The sequence below is a fragment of the Gossypium arboreum genome, chromosome 12 (genome assembly GCF_025698485.1).
Source record: "Gossypium arboreum isolate Shixiya-1 chromosome 12, ASM2569848v2, whole genome shotgun sequence".
In the NCBI taxonomy this organism is placed as follows: Eukaryota; Viridiplantae; Streptophyta; class Magnoliopsida; order Malvales; family Malvaceae; genus Gossypium; species Gossypium arboreum.
In genome coordinates, this window is record NC_069081.1 from 90,753,784 (window position 1) to 90,779,431 (window position 25,648).

General features: G+C 30.6%; 2 protein-coding genes across 2 annotated transcripts; both read left to right on the forward strand.

Moving 5' to 3' along the window:
* Positions 1 to 6,597: 6,597 nt before the first annotated feature.
* Positions 6,598 to 10,901, forward strand: LOC108479758 (protein ENHANCED DISEASE RESISTANCE 4). Its single transcript, XM_017782533.2, has 5 exons — positions 6,598 to 7,211; positions 7,586 to 9,764; positions 9,856 to 9,916; positions 10,019 to 10,242; positions 10,519 to 10,901. Exons 1-5 carry the CDS (start codon positions 7,097 to 7,099, stop codon positions 10,571 to 10,573), a joined length of 2,634 nt encoding a protein of 877 aa, XP_017638022.1. The 5' UTR covers positions 6,598 to 7,096; the 3' UTR covers positions 10,574 to 10,901.
* Positions 10,902 to 17,758: 6,857 nt separating this feature from the next.
* LOC108477047 (protein trichome birefringence-like 25) lies at positions 17,759 to 22,418 on the forward strand. The gene is made up of 3 exons (XM_017779472.2): positions 17,759 to 18,285; positions 19,134 to 19,417; positions 21,440 to 22,418. Exons 1-3 carry the CDS (start codon positions 17,979 to 17,981, stop codon positions 22,217 to 22,219), a joined length of 1,371 nt encoding a protein of 456 aa, XP_017634961.1. The 5' UTR covers positions 17,759 to 17,978; the 3' UTR covers positions 22,220 to 22,418.
* The last annotated feature ends 3,230 nt before the right edge of the window (positions 22,419 to 25,648 follow it).

Genomic DNA, 25,648 nt, shown 5'->3' on the forward strand with positions numbered 1-25,648 from the left:
AGATCGAATAAAGAAGAGGAAAATTAAGACCGGTAATAAATTATCGCCTCTTAATCATTTCCTTCAAGACAACAAGTTCCTCTTCCAAATAAAGATTTGCTTTTCTCCAGATTGCAAAAGCAAAAATCTTTTCAAAGTTTGACCTCAAAGCGTGTTTTGGCAATTGGGAATCAATCCGGATGATGCACCCAAGACAGTTTCAGATTCCCAATGGACACTTCCAGTGGAAAGTGATGCCATTTGGATTAAAGACAGCCCCTTCTCTATTCCAAAAGGCCATGATAAAGATCTTTCATCCACTAATAGAAAATGCTCTCATCTACATTGATGATATCTTACTCTATAGTAAAGATGAAGAATCTCATGCGCAGCTCCTTGAAAGTTTCAGGACCCTCATCTCCAAATATGGCATAATGTTATCAGAAAGGAAAATGCAGATCAACAGGTCGGAGATCCAATTCTTAGGAATGGATATCAAAGAAGGCAAGTTTTCTCCAGGACCGCATATTGCTCAAGAGCTTCTCAAATTTCCATCAAAGAATTTGTCCTACAAGCAAGTCCAATAATTTATTGGGATAGTCAATTATATTAGAGACTTTATTCCTAAAGTTTCTAAATATACTAATCCTTGAGAAAATTGCTGAAGAAAGACCTCCTCCTTGGTCCTCCTCACAAACAAAAGCCCTTCGAGATTAAAAGAACTGTCACAAGATCTACCTCCTTTGAAGATCCCTAAGGAAAAAAGAATTCTACAAACAGATGCCGTGACAAATCTTGGGAGCAATTCTCTTTGAAGAAATTGATGGAAAAAGATATCTTTGTGGATACAAGATTGGAAGATTTTCTGATGCAGAAATCCATTATCACTCTACATTCAAGGAAATACTTGCAGTCAAAAAAGGTATTACAAAGTTTGAATTTCATCTTCGAGGATATCAATTTCTGATAGAAATGGATATGTCCTCATTTCCAAAAATGCTCAAGTTCAAACAAAAAATAGTCCCTCATCCACAGCTTCTTAGATGGGCAGAATGGTTTTCCGAATTCTCATTCGAAGTCAAACACATCCCTGGCAAACAAAATATTCTTGCAGACTTACTCTCCAGGCCTAAAGAAAATCCAAAAGTCCTTGCCTATAAAAGAGTCTATTGGCCCAGACCCATCATGATGTATAGACCCTATTCCTCAACATCTGCATCACCTACTCCTTACACTGTTACCCCAAACCTTCACCCAGAATTCCCACCAGAGGTCATTACTCTTGTAGAAAAAAACTGTTTTCACCAGAAAGCTAAAGAAATGATGCTCGAATACCAAACCCAAGTTTTCAAAAATTTTGGAGGTCTTGTTCTCAAACCTTGGGAATCAATCCGATTATCCTTTCATTCACCCAATAAGGTTCAATTTGTTGAACAACCAAATGAATTAAAATGGTTTTGTGGTACCTTACCCATCTTTATCATATCGCCATTCGGTTCAACACAATTGACCTTCTTTATTATCCGAAAAAGCCATCCGAGGAAATATTGAACCGTAACATCAAAATTTCTTTACTTTTCTCAATGGTTTCATCCTCTACCACAATGGCTCCAGATAATTGAACAATACTGCAACCAGTCAAGAGGAACTTATGGAAGTTATATCATTATAATTTTCTATAAGCCTCAGTACTTTGTCAAATGTGGAAAGGCAGCTCAGCTTAACTCCTTCCCCTCCTCTTGGGTTCATAAAACCCTAGAAGATGAAGTCTTCAAAAATAAGACACAATATCGAGAACTTCAAAAGTTTCTATGCCAGCTCAATAGAACTGTTCCAATTGAGATATGGCCACCTCCAGATATCGATGCACCATGGGACACTTGGCCTCAATCATACACTCCTTATCATCTAGAAGTGTTGGATGCCCTCCGTGAATATCGAAAAAGCATACCTGACCCCACTGAATGGTCACAAGATTACCCGTGGCAATACAGTTAAATCAATTTGGAAAAGATGGAACTCAATGATGAAAAAGATGAAGAAATGATGTGCAACAGTGAAGATTCTCTGGATAGTGCACAACTACCCCACTCAAACGCCAACAGCTGAAGATCTGCTTTACTTTATGTCTAATTATAGTTTGTTTAATATGTGAGTCATGCGTATATGATCTTATCTTAAGACTATTAGCATCTGAAGCTTATCTAAACTACTGTAATATTATCTTGTCGTATTACATCACCTTTGGCTATAAAAGGATGATGAGTTCTCTCTTGTAAACATAAGAAGCAGAAAATAATAAAAATCCTTAGTTGTTTTCTCATCATGTCTTTCTAAGTTTCCTCTTGTTTTCTCTAAATCCTCTTCTTCTTAGAATGTTTTTGATGAGTTATCAAAAGAGCGTTAATAGAGTATGCTTTGTGCTTGCCATTATTAATGGATCCTGCACATCAGAAATATTAAAACTCAGAATGATGTCAATCTTGTTGTGATTAATATAAGATTCTTGAGTCAGGACCTTACTGTTTCCTATTGATTAAAGGCTTAATGATAAATTTGGCCACTAATATTTGTATGTTTTATCAAAATGGCCCTAATTGTATCTTTTATTTATTTTTTATTAGCCTTTATTATTTTTTCAATCTATTTTTCTAATGATTTAATGAATAAATTCAATGTTTCAATTTTTATTTTCTTTCAAAAGGTTTCAATCTTTCATGTTTTTGTTTACTAAAAGTTTTTCTATTGAGTTAATTTTTTAGATAAATACATTTATTTTCTTTAAATTAAGAATTTTTTTAATTTAATGTATACATGTTAAATTTTTTATAAAAATAAATTTTAAAAATAATAAATCAAATATAATAAAAATATTAAAATAAATTATTCCCAACAAATTAAAAATATATTAAAAAATCTTTATTAAGAAATACATCTAAAATAGTAGTAAAATTAACAATAAAATAAGAATTATACGATATCTAAACAAAAACAGTAAAATAGTAGGAAAAAAAAAAAGAGGTAGATTCGGGCCAGGCATGGGTAGAAAAATTTTACCCGAGGACCATCCCATTTAGAAAACGAATATTATTTTTCATCAAAACCCATTTCGAGCCCATATTTTTACTAAAATCCTCTTACTTTTTGGATAAATCTTTAAGTTTGGACAGATAGCCTGACACATAATCAGATCTAATCACAACTAAGGAGAGAGAGCCGAAATAAATTTCAGCCAAGCCTCTTGCATTAGGGTCTCAAGTTAGGAACCTAAATCGTGCCTTTCGAATGAAATCCGAGAAAACAACCACTTTGATTTTATGGTAAAGAATATGTTTTAGCTCGTGATTGTAAAATTCATACTACAAATTTTAAATAATACATTTCCGATTAATTAGAAATAAATTCAATTCAAAATAAAAGGAGAACGATCTGAGACAAAGTCTATATACAAGGGGACTTAAACTTTGAATAATTTAAGGGAGAGTCCATGCATATTGGTGGAGGGAGGAGGACTGACAGTAGCGTTTTTCGCCATTTTTAAAAAATTACAAATTAATATAATAATAAAATTATACTTTACCATTAAGTAATGTAATTTATTCCGATTATATTTATTTGAAAATATATTATTTATAATTATAAATATATTTGTATTTTTATATCTGCTTTTACCGTCGTTATTCAGGATTCATGATTATTTCTTTTAAAATTTTTTCTCCAAAATTAAGATATGCATTCTCCCATTGAGAATTAACATCACTTAATAGTATAATCATATTTGTACTTATAACATCAAATATATATATATATATATATATATATATATATAATAGAATTTTAACTCATATCTTCAATATCGTAAATATACTAAGAAGTATAATTTAAAAATCAAATAATTCCAACTTGATTGCCTTGACATTGAGTAAGGCGACATCAGGGACAGACAGGGCTTTGTCCCATTAAAATAGAAAATTATCTTTTTAAACATTTTAAAATCCATAAAATTATAAATTAATAAGAAGTAAAATTATAATCTGACAGTAAAAATTATGATTTAGTCTTTATGAAAACTAATTATAAGTTAATATAATAAAAATTATATTTTAACTCTAGGTAAAATTAATTTAATTGCAACTTCCTTTAAAAAAATTTCGACTTCACTCCTACCTATCAGAATAAACTGATTTAAATCGATCGATCTCCCACCTAATACGTATACATTATGTAGGTTTTGTCTAATTTCTTTCGAATTAGTCTAACTTTTGTTCGATTCTTCGTTTGCCATCCATTATATTTTACATAAATCTTTTTCTAACTTTGGTACCCACTAATTCAGCTAACCTAAAAAAGACCCATTATTTTCAATTCAAAATTTAATTAATATAGGGGAAGGGTCCCTGATTTCAATCCCTAAAACCCTCATGATTTCCATTATTATAGTACCAAAAAATTGATGTCTGGGTTTTTCTAAAACAATTATGGAAACTTGGTCTGAAAGTGAAAATATCAATTATTATTTCTTAAAAAATAAAAAGGGTTTCATCATTGCATTATAGTGATCATAACAATTCAATGAGGGAAACGTGCGACGTTGATGTATGAGACAAAAGACAACAAATAAAAAATTATTTTAAGATTTTTATTATTATATAATTTTAAATATTTTTATATTGCTAATATTATTTAGGAATGTAGAATTTGATAGCTTTATCTTATTCTATTGTTTATCATATTTTTTATATAATTTTATTAGATTATGGAATACTCAAGTTGAATGTGTAAATTTTGGACGGAAAATTGATTCAACTATTAAAATTTTAATGGTATTAATGTGGTCATTTGTGTTGCCATTTATATATAATTCATAAAAATAAAAAAATTCATAAAATTTTTAAAAAGTTTATCCATATTGGTAGTGAAATATACGTAAAATACCACATGAGCTATTATGTTAATGCTATTAATTTTTTAACAGTTTGATCATTTTTTTTGTCCAAAAGCAAGTAAGTTGACTAAAATTTAAAAGTTGAAAGCTAAATTAAACCCCAAAAAAGAATAATCGTCAAAATAACAATATGAGTAAACGTTATAGGTGCAAGAAGATATGAGTTTGAACATATTAAAGTGTTTTTATTTTTCTATTTTAGAGTTGGAGAAGGATTATTATCAAACTCAAGTACCAAATGATATATGACATCATCAACAAATATAAAAGTAACCCATTTTATAAACATTAATTATATAAAATTTACTATTATTTTAGAAATTATTCAATATTTAATATATATTTTATTAAATTAAAATTATTATTAATACATAGAGAAGTAAGTAGTAGAGATGGATGACTCACACTACTTGGGATAAATGTGGAGCTAAGAGTGAGATACTGGAAAAGGGTGTATAGTTTGCCTACCCCTAGCTTATTTTAGTGAGTAGGGATAAATGATTAAGTGAGCGACCCAATTAAGGGAGAGTAATTTCGATTTTAATTAAAAAACTAACCTATTTAGTTTTTTTAACCTCGATTTAATCTATTATCAATTTTAGAATTTTAAAATTAAATCAATAGAAAAATGACTTATTTTATATTATTTTAAAATCGATAAAAATCAAATAAAAACTCAATTTCGTTTAATTGAAAAAATTAATTGAATCAAAATTAATTCCATTTGATTTTTTTTTGTTAAAATCGATTGAGCTAATTTTTTTAATATAAAAATAAATTAAAAAACAACCGAACCAAACAATTAAACTGATTATTCTCCCAAAACGTTCAACAAAGGTAAACCTTTCACATCTTTTCACAACAGCCAAAACTCTGCTTTATTCTCTCACATGTCTCAAACCAAGAAAAAGAAAAGGGAAGTCACCTAAAAAAGGCATAATATTGGACCCAATAAAGTTCTAAAGCTACTCAACAATATAAAGCAGCTGATTCTACAGTGGATGTATAAACGCTGTCGTTTCGAGTTGTTTAACCATGGAATAATGTTGCTTTGTTTATTGGGTTAATTCACTAGATGTCCTAAATTATCATTTGGATTCTAATTTGGTTAAAATATCAGTACTATGTTATTCAAACCGTTTTATTAGACTTAGACCCAACGGGTTGAACAAATAGATAGCCTCATTTGATAGGTATAAATGTAGGGACAATGCCAGGGAGGCAGGTATGGTTTTCGTCCCTTTAGTTAAATGGTACAATTGTTTTTTAATCCCTATAAAAAAATTAATTCTTTTTAGCTTTGGCGACATAAAAAATTGTATTCTCAACCCCTCAAAAAACTATTTCTGTAATTTATACCAATTTAGCACTGTTTTTTTTAATTTTATCTCGAAATTGATATAAAAATTTTAACTTTGTCCTTGTACACATTTATTTAGAATTCGATTCACATTAAATTCGAGATAATATTAGTTAATATTTAATGTCTAAGATCAGTAAAAGATTCGATTAATACAATATTTACACTTAAAATATTATATTAATACAATATTTACACTATAAAATGATTCAATTAAAGTGTTTCTAAAATTTGGACTAATTTAGAATCTCAGCATTATTTAAGGGACGTATAGAGAAATTAACCCTTTCTTTCTTTATTTCCTACTAACCTTGGAAAACGATAATGTGATCACGGCTGTCTTTCTCCACCATTTTTATATTATTTCATTTCTCTATTATTTTATTATAAACTCAGATTTTGTGATTCTTCAAAAATCACAACAAACTATACTTCTCTTTCGAGTGTAAAATTTTCTTTTTCTGGGTGTTTTTCAGTAGACTCTGGGTTACTTCATTGTATTTCCTTTTTTCCCTGTTTGGTTCCCGAGAAAACCCAAGAAAACGAGCGAGAAGCTTTGCTTAAAGAGAAAAAGAAAAGACCATTGGTGGTTTTTTCAACCCAGTTGATTATATTTCCTGTTTGGGTTTTCTGTTTTCTTAAATAAACCGGGTTTGATGGTGATGGTTTTTGCAGGAGCATTGGTTGTTTTTTAAGCTCGTTTAAAACAAATTATTTTTTGGAAGGATTCTAAATTGTTTTTCTTTTTTCGGGGGTGTCACGTCTTTTTCTTATTCGTCGGTTACTCGACAGGTTCTTTTAATGACTCAGTAATGGCTGAGTCGAACAAAGTAAGGTTAGTTCGGTGTCCAAATTGTGAAAACCTTCTTCCAGAACTTGCTGATTATTCTGTTTACCAGTGTGGTGGCTGCGGTGCTGTTCTTCGAGGTACCTTGTTTTTTCTTCCTATAGTCGCTTGTTTGGTTGATGAGAAAGTTGCTGAGAAAATAACTTGGATTTTTATGAGTCAATTGATCAGTGATAATGTTGAAACTTGAACCATTGGTGGTTTATTTTGTATTTATCAGTAACAGCAAGGTACATTATTGGGGGATTTGTTAATTGATGATTAAGCCTACCATTTTCATGCGAAAAATTAAAAGGAATTTTGTTAATTAAGACTAATCAAACCATTTAAGGCTTTGGGTTAGATTCCTTGTTTTATTTACTGAATCTTTTGGTATTGATCTTACTATGAAATATGTAGTGTTTTCCCAGATTTTAATGGTGGATTTTATATATATACACATATTTTGTATCAGCAAAAATTAAGAACCCTGAAGCAGATACCTCGTCGGAGAAATTGGAAGAAGATAAGCGCGGTAGAGTTTCTAGCAAATCCGAAATTCCGTTGGGGAAAAGATTAATAGATTTGAGTGATGCTTCCCATGTGGATGTTAAATCGAGTGCTGGCTCTTTGAGGCGTGATCAAAGTGATGCAGAGAAGAAGAGTAATGTTGATTGTGATGATACCGGCGCTAAACAGCCCGTTGAGAATGGAAATAAGGATGAAATCGCGAATTCTGTAGAACAAGAACAGGAGGATTCATGTTCTGATTTTGGATATATTGGGCGATTGCAAAGGCAAGCTGTGAAGCAAGGAGAGATGGAGGGGTTGCAGAGAATTCCGAGAGCAGTTGTTGAAGGCTTGAGGTTTTCTACTTCGAATCATCCGGATGAAGGCCCATCGTATGGTTATAGTGATTCCTTGCAGAGTCAAACGGACCAGGCTGGTTCTAGTAGGATTCACCTTGAACAAGATCGAGCCGAGCTTTTGAGGAAGCTAGATGAGCTAAAAGAGCGACTTAGTCGGTCATGTGATGTGATTGATAAACCGAAAGAGAAGGATACATTGTTCCCGAGTGGGTCTTCCGGAGCAAAGAAGCCTTCAATGCCCCTATACGGACCTGATCAACATGGTATGGGGGCAGGGCCGTCTTATTTCAGTCATTTTCCAGAGCCATTTGCTTATCCTGTCAGGCATGATATGACTCGGCATGGGTTGTATCCTCCAATGCACAATCCAAATCATATTCCTGCATATGGAGATCCTTTTGGATCCCAAATCCTTGGAAGAGCACCGCAACAATTACCCGGAGAATACCAACAAGCACCTCATCCGTACTTTTCGAGACAGTATATGGAAAGTAATCACGACCCGTTTATGCCATATCCACAAAGTTCAGTGTTGCACCAGGCTTCTTGTTCTTGCTTTCATTGTTACGAGAAACATCGGCGAGTTCCACCGCCTATTCCGTCCCGTTCTTTTGGTGATAAAAGGTTCCCCGATGTGCCTTGTAATCCAATGTACCATTTTGAGAACCACGGGACTTTTAGTTCGCATTTCCACAATTCTAGGACTACAATGCCTCAAATGAGTGTGCTTCATTCACAAGCTCCCGCTAGATGGCCTAGTGATCTTAAGCCGGAAATAGGTGGTTTTGTTCAGTGCCATCCGCAACGGGTGGTGATAACCAGTGGTGGTCGCCGTTTTCGTCCTATTGCTGGTGGTGCTCCATTTATTTTGTGTTATAATTGTTTCGAATTACTACAAATGCCTAAGAAAAAACAGCTCGTGGCAAAAACCGAATATAAATTGCGTTGCGGTGCCTGTTCGAGTGTAATAAACTTTATCATCGTCAACAAGAAGCTTGTTCTTTGTGATCATGCGGAGATGAAAGGAACTTCTGTACAGGTTGATGATATCTCTGATGGAGTTATCAATGATAGTTCCTCGTATTTCCGTGGCCGTGTGAACCGAATTGCTTCCACTTTCTCGTCTGACGACTACGACGATTCTGGTTATGATTTTCAATCAGTGGACCAAGAACCCGTTGTATCGTCAATGGACCAGGCTTTGAATTCAATCAGACCTCAAGAAATGCAAAGTTTTCATTCTTCATCTCTGAGCATTTCTGAGGACGGCAACAGTCCGGATGTTTTAATTGCTTCGAGAGAGGAAAAGAATTCCGTTCGGCAGCCAATCAAATCCACCATGTCTCCCCTACCCTCAGGTTCACCACTTCAAGACCACTTCGATTACTCTACTAGCAATCAAGCAGTCAACAGATTCGGGAAAGGAAATTGTAGTAATCGCTCTGGTCAAGAGAAATTCACGTCTAACAAGGCCGCCACAAGACAAAATTCTTTAAAAGAGGCATCATTACCTACCGAGATGGAGGTTTCATTTGATGACTATAACACAGGAATCTCTCAAGATTCAGGGGAAGCAGCCAGAGAGGGTGATCAACCAAAAGTCGCAAAAGGAGGTGAATCGTTTTTCGTAAATATTATCAAGAAGAGCTTTAAGGATTTCTCGAGATTTAATCAAACTGAGGAAATTGGAAAAGGTAACATTTCGGTTAACGGCCATCCTATCACTGACCGTGTGCTTAAAAAAGCTGAAAAGATGGCCGGACCCATTCAGCCTGGACAGTATTGGTAAGCTTTTATCGGTTTTCTTTTTATCCGCCATGCTACGAGTTTTACTAGTTTCAGTATATGTCTATAATGATTGGCGTGCCTAAATCAGGTATGATTTTCGAGCTGGATTCTGGGGTGTTCTCGGTGGGCCTTGTCTTGGCATAATCCCTGTAAGATTGAATAATCCTTACCCAGATATCAACGGCTACACTTTTTCTTGTTGTTTGGATTTGCCGTTACATGTTTTTCTTTTAACTGTATTTCACTTGCAGCCATTTATCGAAGAATTTAATTATCCAATGCCAGAAAACTGTGCCGGTGGAACCACTGGTGTTTTCGTAAATGGGAGAGAGCTCCATCAGAAAGATTTGGATTTGCTCGCTAATAGAGGGCTTCCAACCGATAGAGATAGATCTTACATCATCGAGATCTCTGGCAGAGTCCTGGACGAAGACACTGGTGAAGAGCTAGATTGCCTTGGCAAACTTGCCCCAACGTAAGAGCTAATTCCAACCTTTGTTTTTTCTGCAACTTTTGGTTCATCGCCTTGTACATGCTCGTGAATGTTTTATATTTTAATAGGCGTAATTCTTGTACCGTTATATAAGCCTCGAGGCTAATGAGATCTTAGTTTAGTGGCAAGAACATGGCTTTGTGATACCCTCGCGTGGATGAGTTATATCATGTCAAATACCGGAATAGGGCTACGGCTTCCATTAGTATTTGATGGCTAATATCCTTAAGCATTGCTGATATGATTTTTCCTGAACAGAGTTGAGAAAGCAAAGCACGGTTTCGGCATGAAAGTTCCAAAAGTAGCTGCGTAATGAAATACATAATGATCCCCACAGTTAATCCCGCGGATACAAGAAGTTTGTTTCGTTCTCCATTTAGTGTGGAAATAATCAACCGGCAAACTGGTCGGAAGGTTCGAAATCCGATCGATGTTTTTCTAGCTAACTTCGAGGTTGTCGATGTTGGATGGTTTCTTAATCCGGTAAGCGAAAAATATAAATATTTCAATACATGTTCTAAATGATTGCTTTTCAAGTTATGTAATGCATATGCAAATATTGCAATAGAAAATTCTTGTTTCATTGTATCTCATTGTTTTTCAATATAGAAATGTTCGAAATTGAACTGAGCTTGAATGAACGGACTTATCTTCATATGCTTATGTTTGTTTGTGTTTGGTTCATATTCATTAAGAATTTAAATAGTGTTTGTTTAAATTAAATGAATTTGTTTATGAATAAATTTGTGTATATGTTCTTGAATATGTACACGGATAATGTTCGTGAATATATTCATGAATTGTATATCGAATACTTTGTCAATTAATATATGTGGTTGAAGTTATGGAGCATTGTCCAATTATTGACTAAAGGGGGGGACAAAATGAATGGAAGCAAAAATATTCAAGTTGGCTTGTGAAGCCACTACTTTTAAAGGAGATTGGCCTGGACAGTCATTGGTTGGTTATCTGGGTTAAATTTTCGATTTGGTCCCTTTATTACGTTCAAATTTAAGGTTTAATTAGTATGTTTTAATATGGCATAATTTGGTGTCTATTTTTATAATGTCATCAGTTAATTCAAATAGTTAATATTATCGGTTATTTTGATTAAAATGCTAATATGGATTATTTTCTTAAAAATATTCCTTCCAACATACAAAAAAAAAATGTCCAGTAGGATGGATCTAATTATGTCGAATTAAAATATGAGAATTAGATTTAAAATTTAAGTATAGTAGAAGGGCTAATAACAGAATTTAACCATCTGACATACCATACGACACAGCAACAAGACATGCGTTTTGGGTACTAAGTGGACCCTCCCTGACGGACTTTGTTGTTGCTAAAACACAGCGGCTGAGCCGAAAATCCCTTTGATGGGCCCATTAGACGGCAACTTCAGTTTTTAATCATGGTTATTTGAATTGGACTCCATTAATTGGATTGGGAATTGACCAGAGTATTGGTTCGGAGAAAATCTTTAGATCAGCAAAGATGTGGATTGGTGAATTGGTTTTTAATATATTTTTTATTTTTATATTTTATAATAATTTATTTAATAGAATTGTTGGACCTATAAATTAATGATTTGATTGATTTCACCTAAAAACCTTGTTTTTAACTATTGAAGAAAGTAAATATGACAAACCCAAACTCGCAAAGCAGTGAAAGTAGTTGAAAGCCTTAGGTCTCTTTTGGATGGACGGTGTGTTTACCTGTAGTTAGTGTAAAAACAGTAATGACAGTGAAATTAAATATTATAGAGATACTGTAACGTGAGAAAAAAAAAACTAAATACATCGTATTAAAGATATACACATCCATCCAAATGGGCCCTTGAGACAAAACCAATGCTTAAATCAAGGAATATCTTATTTTCATTTTCATGAACTACAAAATACTAAAACAAATACCACACAATTGTTAGTTAAAGGCAAAAGTTCCAACCTCTTTGAGTATCCAAATTCAAGTCTAATTGTAACCTATAAGACTCTTTCAAGATGTATTATATTTATATATCCACATTGGCATACGAACCAACACCAATAGGTTTAATATCGTTAGACCTATGTTATTATTGCTAATATATAAAGAAGTTTCAAAGTACCATGCAAGCACTTGTATCAAGATTTATATTGCATTTTGCCTTCTTTTACATAAAAAATGGGCAAATTAGTCTTAGATTAAAGAATAAACTAATCGTTCTGTTAAAAATTTCATTCATTTCCACTGTTAAAAATTGATTATTGTATATCAGCATGAAGTACATATGACATACCATGTGTCATTGTTTGATTCTTATGTTAGTCACGTCACTTTTTGACAACACAAATAAATAAAACTTTTAATAAAAAAACTTATTTACTATTTGACCTAATATATAAAAATTAATTTATTATTTTTTAAATAAAACCTAAATATAAGTTCAGTGATGATATTGCATGGGGAGTGGGACAATAACATGAAAGATGTGCTAACATCCATGGCATGTTCCTCCTAGTGGGTCGAGTACTTTTTCTAAAATTTTATTTTACTCAATTAAATAAATACATTTTTATACTCATACATTGTTAATGAAGATTTTAGATTTTAAAATTACAAATATTCTATAAAATATATTATTTTTGAAATTATTTATAAAATAAAAAATATACTATTAATATATTAAATTCTCACATTGATTTAATTTATTTGGTTTATTTTAAGCAATCACAGTTTCTTGTTTGTCCAGCTTTACACTAAAATATATATAATTTTTATTCCTAATGGTTTTTTTTGGTTGGCATAGTCATATCGCCTTGATTTTGACCCTAAGTTTAATCTTTTTACTTGAAAAATATAAATAAATATTTAATCCTTGAATTTGGTATTTTTCAATTTTATATTTTAATTTTTTCATTCACGTTAGTCTTAAAATTTTGCAAGTCTTTTTCAATTTAATCCTTAAACTTAGATTTCAATAAGGTGTGATGATATAGTATTTTAAGATTATATCACGATATCACATAAAAATTTAAAAATTCTAGAAAATCTAAAAAGTACAAAAAAAGTAATGTCATTATACCTTATTAGAATTCAAATTCAGAGACTAAATTTTTAAAAAAAGAGTCAAGTTTTGAAATTAACGTCAATAAAAAAGACAAAGACCAATATGAAAAATTGTCGAATTTAGAAGTTAAATGTTGTTTATCCTAAAAAAAAAAACTAAATCTTCAATCTCTCAATTTTAATATATCATAATTTAGTGATTGTATTTTATAAAAATAAAGAAATTAGTATATTTGGGTAACAATGTTAAACTTTATTGTTAAACCGCTTATTTTAAAATAAACAATTCAATCATTTATATACAATGAATTAAAATCTACAATTCAATTATTTTTACATGCAACACGTTATTAAAAAAAAGTCAACTAGCTTATCTCGTTAATCAATAATTAGATTAATTTATCAAAATTTGTAAAAATACATAAATTAATTTTGACAAATAAATAATAATAATATCTCAATTTTGTAAAGATATGATATTAATAATATATAATTGATGTTATAAATCAATTAAATAGCAAGAGAGATTTTTTTAGTTGAAAAGTAAATTCATTAATTTATTCGATGAATGGAATCATACAATTTAAAGAAAAAATAATAAACAGTATTCGTCGTAGATGGTGAAGGATAAGCTCCATCAACACAACAAAAGTTTTAACCAATGCATCAATAGAATATCATGACACGTTGATAATTTGGCTTTGTCACAAGTTAAACACGACATATCTAATGTGATTGCAAGCACTTAATATGATAAGGAAATTAGCCTCAGATGGTCTAAAACGGCGAGCATAAATCGACAAAAGAGTTGAGTATTCACCAAACTAGAGAGGATGACAACAAACCTATCTTTAAAATCACTTATAAAATTAAAATTACATAAAAAAACTGTAAAAAAAAAAAAAAGGAAATACTTATAATAGAGGTTTAGCTTTACCTTTATCTTTTTAACTAAAAGCAAATCAGAATCTCAAAAGCAGACTATAATAAACATATATAAAAAGCCAACAGAATTAAAAATAAAATAAAATTAAATCAGGAGCAAATTAGCTAATGGAATGTATCCATTTTAAACCATAATTGAAAAAATATTTCAGTCATATTTCGGGATTTATGATTATCCCTTTAATAATATTGTATTCAATATTTGAATTTACATTTTCTTAGCTTAATGCTTAATGTGGTACTTAATTTTGATTTTTTTCTAATGTAATATCTGTATTTAATAAATGTTATACATTTTATACTTAAAAATAATAATGTTAACTTTTTACTATTTAACCCGAGTTTTAGAATTGATTCTATAAATTAATTAATAATATTAACAATTAACTTTTATTAAATCAACCTAAAAATCTAAATTAAATCTCAGCCATAAAATTTTATTTGATAAAATAAATGTAAAATAAAATAAATTCATAATTAATACTAAATTTATTCTATTAATAGATTCATTAACAATCAACTTTTGTTAAATCAATCCTAAAACTCACATTAAACACAACACCGTTATTTTTAAATACTAAAATATATAACTTTTATTAGATAAAAAACTCGAAGATAGCCATTTTGGTAAAAGCATCAAGATTTGGATTGCCTTAAATATTCCAATAAAAGAAAAAGGAAAGAGTATAAAGAGGGTGATAAACTGATATGGTCAAATTTATATAATTAATGAAATTGGTAAAGTGGTCCATTCATGACATTACATGCTCTAAAACGACAGAAGCTAAAGTGATATAGCCATCTGTACTTTAGCATCTGGTTCCAGTTGCTATATATATATATATATATATATATATATATATAAGGTGTATGCTTTGGGAGATTGTAGATGTAGGGCAACCCATGTGAATTACATCTAATATTGTGACTCTAATAATGTATAATTATATTTGGGAAAATGTTTAATTTTGAGTTTAATCCTTCTATTTGATGAAATTTGTGAAGTTAATTCTTTTATTTTAAATTTTAAGAATTTAGTCGACAAAAGTATCATGAAGGTCTTTAAATTAGGAGTCAGATTGCATTTTATTCCCTTTACTCAAAAAATGGGCAAAATAGTTCATGTATATTAAATTAAAGAGCAAACTGATCATTTTGTTAAAATTTTTATCTATTTTTACTATTAAAAAGTGGTCCTCGAGGCATGTTCCATGTCATTGTCTTGTTTTTCTGTCAACCACACTAATTTTTAACAGTACAAATGGATGAAATTTCAAACAAAAATAACTAATTTGCTATTTAATCTAATGTATAGGGACTAGTTTGCCCATTAATTGAATAAAGGGAGCAAAATGGAAACCAACTTCTAATACAAGGAACTCCATGATACTTTTATCAAATTTAATCTTTAATCGAAAAGGTTAGTCAGATGTTTAGCTAGCGGTTTAATAGTATTTACTTAATTGGACTTATTGCTCAGTGTTCTTAAATTACAAAAATTAAATTATAACAAACTAGAGGGATTAACTTCTTAAATTCTAGAAAGTAGAAGGATAAAATTCATAATTACATCTTTGGTTACTTACATTTTACTTGCAATTCTTGGTTCTTTGTCCATTGTTTAATAGTCTTGTTAGCCCATGTCTTTAAATTAATTTTAATTTATAACTTTTTGGGAAAATTTTATATTAAAAACCTAAATTAAATCATTAATTTCTTAAAATGAGAAAATGCAAAATTTCCATTTTAATCAAAGCGCCAAGTTGTATGTTCCCTTTAGACATGCCCTTGAGCCCTCTAATCTTTTATTTTTTTTGATTTGTACCTTTTTTTTAACACATTAAATCTAAATTATTTATGCAACATAAATATATATTTTTACAATTTGATCCATGTATTTTAAATATATTTCATATCTTATCTTAATTAGCATTTAGCTCTCCAACTTTCTGTTGGATTGATGAAAAGACTACATTAACATAATACTGATATTTTATGGATTCAATTAAAATATTTTAAAGTTTAAGAACCAGTTTAAAATTAAAACAATAATTTAAGGACATTTGATGGAATTAACCCGAAAATAATCCATTAAGTTAAACATGGGCCAATTTGTTTTATAAAGGGATTTGGTGTATCAAGCAAATTTCTGGATGTTTGAATAAAGACAATGAAATGAAACCTTTCGTTATCATTATTAGGTTAAATTGGGCTATCAGTCATTGTTCTATGTATAATTTGTGGATCTAGTCCCTAATACTTTAATTTGGTAATTTTTAATTCCTATACTTTTTTAAATCTGGAAATTCAATTCTAATCAAACGACAGCAGTTAAATCCATTAAATTTTTGCCAGCTTCCAAAATATGATGTTACAAATATATTACCATATATGCAATACCATATCAGTTTGTTATTTTATATGTTATTAAAGAAACCCAATTACAATATTGAAATTTGAAATTCAAAAGTATAGATATTAAAAATTATTCAATTAGAGAACATGAACTAAATCTAAGACTTTAGGCATAGTATAAAACTAATAGTAGAATTTAACCGAACAAATTCAACTCCTACCCTTTAAGTCAATATTGAAACTTCAAAATTCAAAAAATATAAAGACTAAAAGTAACCAATTCTAAAAATACGACTAAATTTGACCCAATTAAAATACAAATACTAAATATAACTTACGCATAATATAATGACTGATTGCATAATTTAACCTAATTATTATTTGTTTTATATTTAAGGTAAAATCACTATTTGAGGCTAGAACTTGGTAACTATTCTTATATTGGGGTTTGAACTTGGCAATTATTCTCATGTTGGAGCTTAAACTAGCAATTGTTCCCATATTAAGGCTTAAGTTAAGCAATTGTTCCCATATTAGGCTTGAACTTTAAGGTTTTCAAGGAAATATCAAGGACTGACTTGGTTAAAAAAAGTTCAAGCCCCAACGTGAGAATAATTGTCAAGTTTAAGGCCTAACTTGAACAAAAAAGTTTCGGCCGCAATGTGAGAACAATTATTAAGTTTAGGGGCTAACTTGGACTAGAAAAAAGTTCAAACCCTAATATGAGAATAGTTGCGAGCTCTAAAAAGTGATTTAACATTACAATTATCAACCAACCATTTTTTAAAGAGTCAAATCACTATTTGAGGCTTGAACTTGGTAATTATTCTTAAATTGTTACTTGAGCTTTTCTTTTGTCCAAATTAGTCCTTGATATTTTCTTGAAACCCAATAGTTAGAGTCATAATGTGGAAATAATTGTCAAGTTTAGGTTCCAATATGGAAACTATTGTCAAATTCAGAGAGTAATTTGAACAAAAAAAAAAGAAAATAATTACCTAGTTCAGGCCTTAATGTGGGAATAATTGTCAATTTCAGAACCTAAATTGGACCCAAAAAAATTCAAGCCCCAATATGAACAAAATTACTAAATTCAGACCCCAGACAACAATTTAACCCTTCTCTAAACACCACAAAATTTAAAAAAAAAAACACACCCAACAATAATCCACCAGCAATCTCAGTTCCCAAGTCTAACACACTCACAGACACACACAAAAAAAGAGACGTCCTTCTAATAAAAACACCTTTGAGAGTAGTTGGAAGAAAAAAAAAAAAAAAAACAGTCGGAGAGTTTCCTTATAAAAACATTAAAAGGTAGAAGTGGTTTATTTTTCTGGGTAAACGTGACACCGCCACCATTAACAATGGTGAAGAAGGAAACATCGAGAGTATTAGATTTGAACCCACCATCGTTACCCAAACGCCATCACATCATCCTCAAATTCTTAATCTCTTTTCTATTACTCGGTCTAGCTTTTCGTCTCTTCGTCTCCGATTCTCTCAGCTTTTTCACTTCATCCGTCGTCGAAGCACCGCCGCCGTTGGTGGAGGAGACGAATGTCGTAATTGAGCCTCCTCTTCCAGCCACTTCAGCAGGTGATTTGTTGTCGGTAAATGAGAGCAAAACGATTCCAAACGAGGAGATATCAATGTCTTTTAATGAATCAAATGGTGAGTTGTTTAAGCTTCAAGCATGAATCTTTTTTTTCAAAGTATAAAGTTTAATTCTCTGGGTTTAAATTAGTTTATTTTGTGGTTTATTCATTCAAGTAAAAGAAAAAGCAAGATGTAGATCTCATACCACTCTGTGCTTCAATGAATATAGCTAAAAACTGTGTCTCACAAATTTATGGTATAATATCAATTTTAGTCCTTAATATTCATCATTTTTTCAGTTTAGTCATAATTTTTTATCGTTTCAACTTTCAAATTTTAGTAAAACTATTATTTTAGATAAAAAATTGATAAAATTTTAATCCCATTTGCATATTCCATGTGCCCTTTATTGATAAAATGAATATCTTTAAAAAAATAATATTTTATGAAATACATAGGAATTATTATGCATGCTATCAAGTAGCAATTTAATTAACTTTTGAATGATGAATGCTAAAAGGATTAAAAAAATTTAAAATCAAAGTGACAAAAAAGATACATTAAGATTGAATTTATTATTATACCTAATTTATATGGTCTAATTTTGAATTGCATCCCTTGGTCTACAAAAAATTAAAAGTTAATCTTTTCAATTTGCATACAATAATTTATATGTAAAAATTAACAAAAATAAGCATTTTAACAAATTATATACACTAAATTTAAAGAAAAACAACCCATTTATTATACAAGGACCAAATTCTAACAAATTAAAATAGAGGGATCAAATCCACAGTTAAACTAATTTTAATACGTCATTTTGAAACATCATGCTCTGCTTAGCTATGATTACTTGCATTTTTTGCCATTTGCTTTTGTCTTCAGCAACCTCTAAATTATTCGTTGTAAATTGAAAAATAAAGTTGCAGGTGAATGTGATCTATTCGTGGGGGATTGGGTACCCGACCCGTCGGCTCCGGCGTACACGAATTCGAGTTGCCGTGATATCGAAGCTCATCAAAATTGTATGATGAACGGAAGACCCGATTCCGGCTACCTTTATTGGCGGTGGAATCCACGGAGCTGTGAATTACCGAGGTTTGACCCGGAAAAGTTCTTGGATCTCATGAAGAACAAATGGTGGGCGTTCATCGGCGATTCCATATCTCGTAACCATGTCCAATCGTTTCTTTGCATTCTCTCTCAGGTAATTTCTCTTTTTGAATTTTATGTGATGATTAACGAGGGTGTTTTTGGTAAAATTATGATGGAGATCCTTGTATTAAAAATTGGTATGATTGATAGAATAATTAGATAGTTACATGTGGCGTACTACATGTATCTTATACTACAGAGACAAATTTTTAACAAAAAGATTTGTTTGCTCTTTGATCTAACGTACATGGACTAATTTGTCCAATAAGTGGTTGGGTGCATTGGTAAGGTACATTGTACTTCCATTGAGAGAATGCATATTCGAACTTTGGAGATGACATTGTTAAAAGGGGTTGTCACGAACCTCAAACATGGATCATAAAATGGATATAAAAATATAAAAAAAAACATGACTATTAGTACAAGAGTTTCCATAGTACTTTTATCCAAAACAACATTTAGTCCTTGAACTTGACAATTTTTTTCAACTTAGTTCTTGAATATTTTTTTGGTGTCTATATTAGTCTTTCAAATTGGTAACTTTTCTCAGTTTTAGTCCATGCAATGACGTGGCATTTTGATATTATTCCATATCATTACTTAAAAGATTATAATTTTTATATAATAATTTAGGTGATGTAGAGGTATTGATGTGGTACAATCTCATTTAAAAAATTTTGTCTAAGTTCAAGAATTAATATGGACCAATAAAAAGTTTAAGGACTAAATTGAAAAGTTAACAATTTTAGTATGAAAACTTGCCTTATCCCTTTTTTATTGTGATTTTTAAAAAGATTATGGTCTAATATTGATTTTGGTCCCTTAACTATGCTTAATTTAGGATTTAGTTTTTATATTTTAAATTGATATAGTTTGAAGTTTTGAATTTATAATATGTTTAGGTAGTCTAAATAAATAACATGATGTAATTATTAAAATTATTATTTTATTAAAAACACCTTTTTGAATTGTTGGCACCCATAGAAAAGGATATTCAATTTTTAGATCCGGGTCAACTGATTTGATATCCGATATCCAAGAACCAGGTATCTTAATTGGTTCTTGGTTTAGCCAATTCATCACTGTTGCAGAGTAAGCGTGGGATGGTTCGATCCTTGAACCTCTAAGATATAGAATACATGGACAACCATAATACCATTTAGACTATGAAGATTAGAATTTAAATTTATGTATAATAAAGGGACTGAAATCGAAATTTAACCCATAAACGTCCATGTTAGCAAGAATATTTGTGGCCATAATTAAGATTTGGACTGCTTGCCTTTAGCTGTGGGTCTCCCTTTGATTCCATTTGAGCTTCAATGGGGAAAAGTCTTAAATTATTAAGTGGATGACGGCTTAGGCTTTGATGGTTAAAGCTTTTAAGCTGGTTCACTTACCATTGAATTGAAATGAAAGGTTTTAATTATTTCTTTAAATTATTATTATTATTATTATTTATTTATTTTAATTATAAATTTTGATCATATTTGCTCTTTTTTAAACAATACTTAGAATTACTGATAGTCCCTTTCCAATCTATAAATAGGAGAATAATGCGTTTCAACGCACTCAAACTTACATCTTCCTACATTGGCAATAATGTCCATGCCAATTGAGTTGAATTTTTGAAATATGAAAAGTAAAATAATTAAAATGAAGAGACTAAATTCTAAACCTATAAAGAGTAAGTAACTTAGCATATTTTAACCTAATTGATTTAACCTGATCGATTAATTATTAGTTGACATCTAAATTCTTTTTAAAACGATGATGCGATACCTACATTAGTTTTTGATTGACAAAATAAATTTATTATTGGCTTAACATAGTTGAATTTATCTTTACATGCCTATGATTGTATGATTCAATTACTCGTTATAATTAATTTGTTTGAATTAATTATTCAATTCAGTGCTTATAATGATTAATTCTAATTGTAACTGTTGAATTCTGATTCAATATACCTAGCATAATATTCTTTGTGTGTACATCATTTTCTTTATGTTTTGTTGGATAGTACCATAATATTCTCAAATGGTATGTATAATTGATCAACTTATATGTCCCACAGGTAGAGCAAGCCGTTGAGGTTTATCATGATGAACAGTACAAATCCAAAAGATGGCATTTTCCCTCTCACAATTTCACCCTCTCAGTGATTTGGTCCCCATTCCTTTTGAAAGCTGACATTTTCGAAGACATAAACGGGGTTTCATCGGCGGAAACTCAGCTCCATCTCGACAAGCTCGACAAAACATGGACTGACCAATACGAGAACTTCGATTATGCTGTCATCGCAGGTGGGAAATGGTTTCTCAAGACTGCAATATACCACGAGAATGGCACAGTGACGGGTTGCCATTCTTGCTCGGGAAAGAATTTGATGGAAATGAGCTTTGAGTATGCATACCGTAGGGCATTGAAATCGATGCTGGACTTCATGATGGGGTCTGGTCGGAAAGCGTTTGTTTTCCTCCGGACCACGACGCCGGACCATTTCGAGAACGGGGAATGGTTTAGTGGAGGGACGTGTAATAGGACCGGACCATTTAAAGAAGGCGAAGTGGATTTTAAAGATGTGGATGCCGAGATGAGGGGTATTGAGATGGAGGAATTCGAGAAAGCTTCGATTGTAGGGGCTGAAAACGGGGTGACATTGAAATTGCTTGATACCACTAGGATGTCAATGTTGCGGCCTGACGGTCACCCGGGACCTTATCGGCAGTTTCAACCCTTTGCAAAGGATAAAAATGCCAAAGTGCAAAATGATTGCTTGCATTGGTGCTTACCAGGGCCCATAGATTCATGGAATGATATACTAATGGAGATGGTAATTAGAGGGGCACATTGATAATTTAGCCATTTTTTGGGGGACTTGAGTTGCAAAAATGCTTTTATTTTTATTTTTATTTTTTTTTTTTTAATTTTAAATTTTTGTTGAGAAGGAAGGGATCATGGTATCCAAGTTGCTTGTAATTACTTATTTTTTTAACATCACCATAAGGTCCTATTAAATTCTCCAAAAGAAATTAAAACCCAATTTGATGAAACTTACCATTGGGTCCTTTATCAAATTGATTGAATCAATTTAGTTTTGTAATATTAAAAATCCAATAAATTCAATTTTAATAAGTTAATATTTACAGTTTGAAAAATACCATTTACTTGTTTGATATAAATAATATTTTTATCGTTTTGCAAATGAAATATTTTATTTGGAGTTAAATTGTAAATAAAAAATAATTTTAATGTCATTTTAAAATATTAAATGTTAATTACGCTAAAATTTATCTTTATTTGATTTTTTTAATAATGTAAGTACTAGAAAAATTAATTTAATTGATTTCTATAATAGAGATCTATCACTTTCATAGTTTTAATAAATTTAACTTTATTGATTGATTTCTAAGCCACGAGGCATTAGAAATTTATCGCTCGATAAAATCTTATACCTATATCTTAATTTAATGATCACCATTTGATTTAGACTAAATTTTTTAAAAAAGTAAAATTAAAATTACCAAAATTTAAAAAACCTTAAACTGTAATTTATATATAATATAAAGTTTAGTAACATAATTGAACCATATATATATATATATATAACTCTAAGCTCATATACAAATCTTATTATGTATATTATTATGCATATTGCTATAACTTATTTATTATTTATTGCATCAAATATATTTAAAATACTTAAATATTTTGTAACATTTTTAGGTGTTTTGAAACCGATAAAAGAATAAATAAATTTTATATTTTTAATTAAATTTTAAACAATAAAAGTATTAGGAAGCCCCTGTACTTAGTAACGGATTGTATTTCGACCTTTTACTGAAAAAATGAACAAATTAGACCTTATATATTTCGAAACGTGCAAATTGCCCCCAGTTAAAATTATTTGTTAAATAATGACATGGAACATGCTGAAAATTGTTTTTTTATGGGTAAACCATAAAAATGGTTACCTAACTACATTTTTAGTCAATAAACTTTTTAAAATTAAATACTTTAGTCACTCGGAGCTGATGTGAGCTTTTTTTATTGGTTTAGTAGCAAAATTAGTCCTTTGATGTTTACACATTCTATCAATTTGATCCTAAATATAAAAAATTTAACAAATTTAGCCCTCAATGTTTACAAATTTTTTTATTTTAGTTCTAATTCTAAAAAATTCAACAAATTTGGCGCTATGTTGATTATTTGTTTGTGTCAATTTTGTGATAGCCCAAAATTGACCTTAGTTGGAAAGTGGTTTCGGGACCACAAAACCAAGTCATAAAAATAATTAACCGTCATATTCGATGCTTATTATATGTGAACATGCATGTGTGAAAGATTCAAACTTTGATTTGGTCATTTGCATGTGAATTTATTTAATAGGACTTATGTGAAACACTTTTGAAATGTGATAGGTTAATTTTAAAATGGGCTATTAATGCATGTGTTGAAAAGGATGGTTTTGCATGTTAAATTACCCATTTTAGATAGTGGCCGGCCATGTTACTAGTTAAAATATAATATATGAATTTTATATTAACATTATTTTAGTTAAATGGCTTAATATCATGGAATTATAATAATTAAAAGTAGAAAGTGGGTGAAAAAAAAAAGGGTGTTCATCTTGTTCTTTCTAGCCGAATGTAAAGAAGAGTTGGGGAGAAGAACCATTCGGCCACCTTAGGTTTTCATTAAGGTAAGAAGTTTAAGTTAAATTCTTGAATTTTAAGTTAATTTTGAGTTAGTTACCAAGTTCTTTAGGTAACCCATGTTAAAATTTTGATTTTAGAAATGAGTAGAACTTTCGGTCATGATAGTTAATAAAAGATATGGTTATTGTTTCATGCTAATTTAGATGAATAATGGTAGATAGGTGTTTGAACTAAACAAATGATCATATGGATGCATTAGATACTAAGTGGGAAGAATCGGCTATCATGTTTGATGCCATTGCCGAACATAAATTTGTTTATAATTGAATAATGTGTGTGTTTTGAGTTGATAGAATAAAAAGAATGCTTAAAATGTGTTATAAGCAAATAAGAGTTAAATTAAAGTTGCTAAATTACCATTGTTTTTGCCGAATATGTGCTTAATTTAAAGAGGAGTTTGTTGAAGAATGTATGTGAACATGGTAAGTGTATTCGGCTTAGTGAGTAAATGAAATGAAAATTTGGAATTGATTTTTTTTTTATGTGTATGTATGACCAAGTATATTCGGCCACATAAGTAATATAAGTACATGATGTTATATTATGATTATTGAGCTTATGTATGTGGGTGTATGTATATTTAGTAATATAATGACGTTTGGTTTTGAAAGTTGAATGATAAATTATTACCTTAATTACATGAGCATTTGGTGAAAGTAGCATTTGTGTATGAACATGTATTAGTTATGAAATCGGTAGGTTTAAGACTAATTGTGGTAATGATAATATATTATAAAATGAGTTTGATATTTGATTACCGAATGTGAATAATAAGTAAACACTATTGATCAAAATATTAAACATCTCTATTTATACTTATTTAGCTCAAGAGCAAGGGGGATCAAAGTTGGATAAGGGAAAAGAGAAAGCTATAGAGTAGTCAATCCACAACCGTCCCAATATACCGAGGTAAGTTCGGATAGTCACATTTAGTGCATCTTGATAATGTCTTGATATGACGAATAAATTATGCTTCAAGCTTATAGCAAAAAAAAAAAAATTATATAGTTGGTGCATGGCATATCACTATTCGAATGAGTAAATAAACCAAAATTTTGAGATGTTATGTGAATTGAATTCATTGTAAATAAATATGTATGGTGCTCATTGAAGGATATATCCGGACTTATAGTCCGCAGAGCTTTGTCTTGGCAATAGATATCCGGTTAAATCCGCGAGCTTGTCTTTGGTAATAGATATCCGGGCTAAATCCATGATCTTTGTCTGGTAATAGATATCCGGTTAAATCCCAGAGCTTTGTGCTAGAAATTGGACTCGGGTTTTAAAACCTAGCAGGCTTAATGCCGGTGATTTGAGTAAGATTGTGATTTCGAATGTTCGGAGGAAACCACCATTGAATTTGTTCAATGCATTAAGTTGGTTAGGTATGTATTATATACTTTTATATGTTAGATTGATCGGAATTGAATCATGAATGCGAAATGAGAAGTATATGTGAAAATCTCATATGTGTATGTGTGCATTCGGTTATGGTGAAAGGTTACATGAGATTGATTTGGTGATATACATGTTAAAAAATATGAATGCAAAGAATGTGTAATAAA

Coding starts and splice junctions, on each gene's coding strand:
- LOC108479758 (XM_017782533.2), top strand. CDS start 7,097: ATGGCTGAGTCGAACAAAGTAAGGTTAGTTCGGTGTCCAAATTGTGAA. Junction 9,917..10,018: donor CTTGTCTTGGCATAATCCCT/GTAAGATTGAAT, acceptor TTTCACTTGCAG/CCATTTATCGAAGAATTTAA. Junction 10,243..10,518: donor CTTGGCAAACTTGCCCCAAC/GTAAGAGCTAAT, acceptor TTTCCTGAACAG/AGTTGAGAAAGCAAAGCACG.
- LOC108477047 (XM_017779472.2), top strand. CDS start 17,979: ATGGTGAAGAAGGAAACATCGAGAGTATTAGATTTGAACCCACCATCG. Junction 18,286..19,133: donor GTCTTTTAATGAATCAAATG/GTGAGTTGTTTA, acceptor TGAAAAATAAAG/TTGCAGGTGAATGTGATCTA. Junction 19,418..21,439: donor TTCTTTGCATTCTCTCTCAG/GTAATTTCTCTT, acceptor TATGTCCCACAG/GTAGAGCAAGCCGTTGAGGT.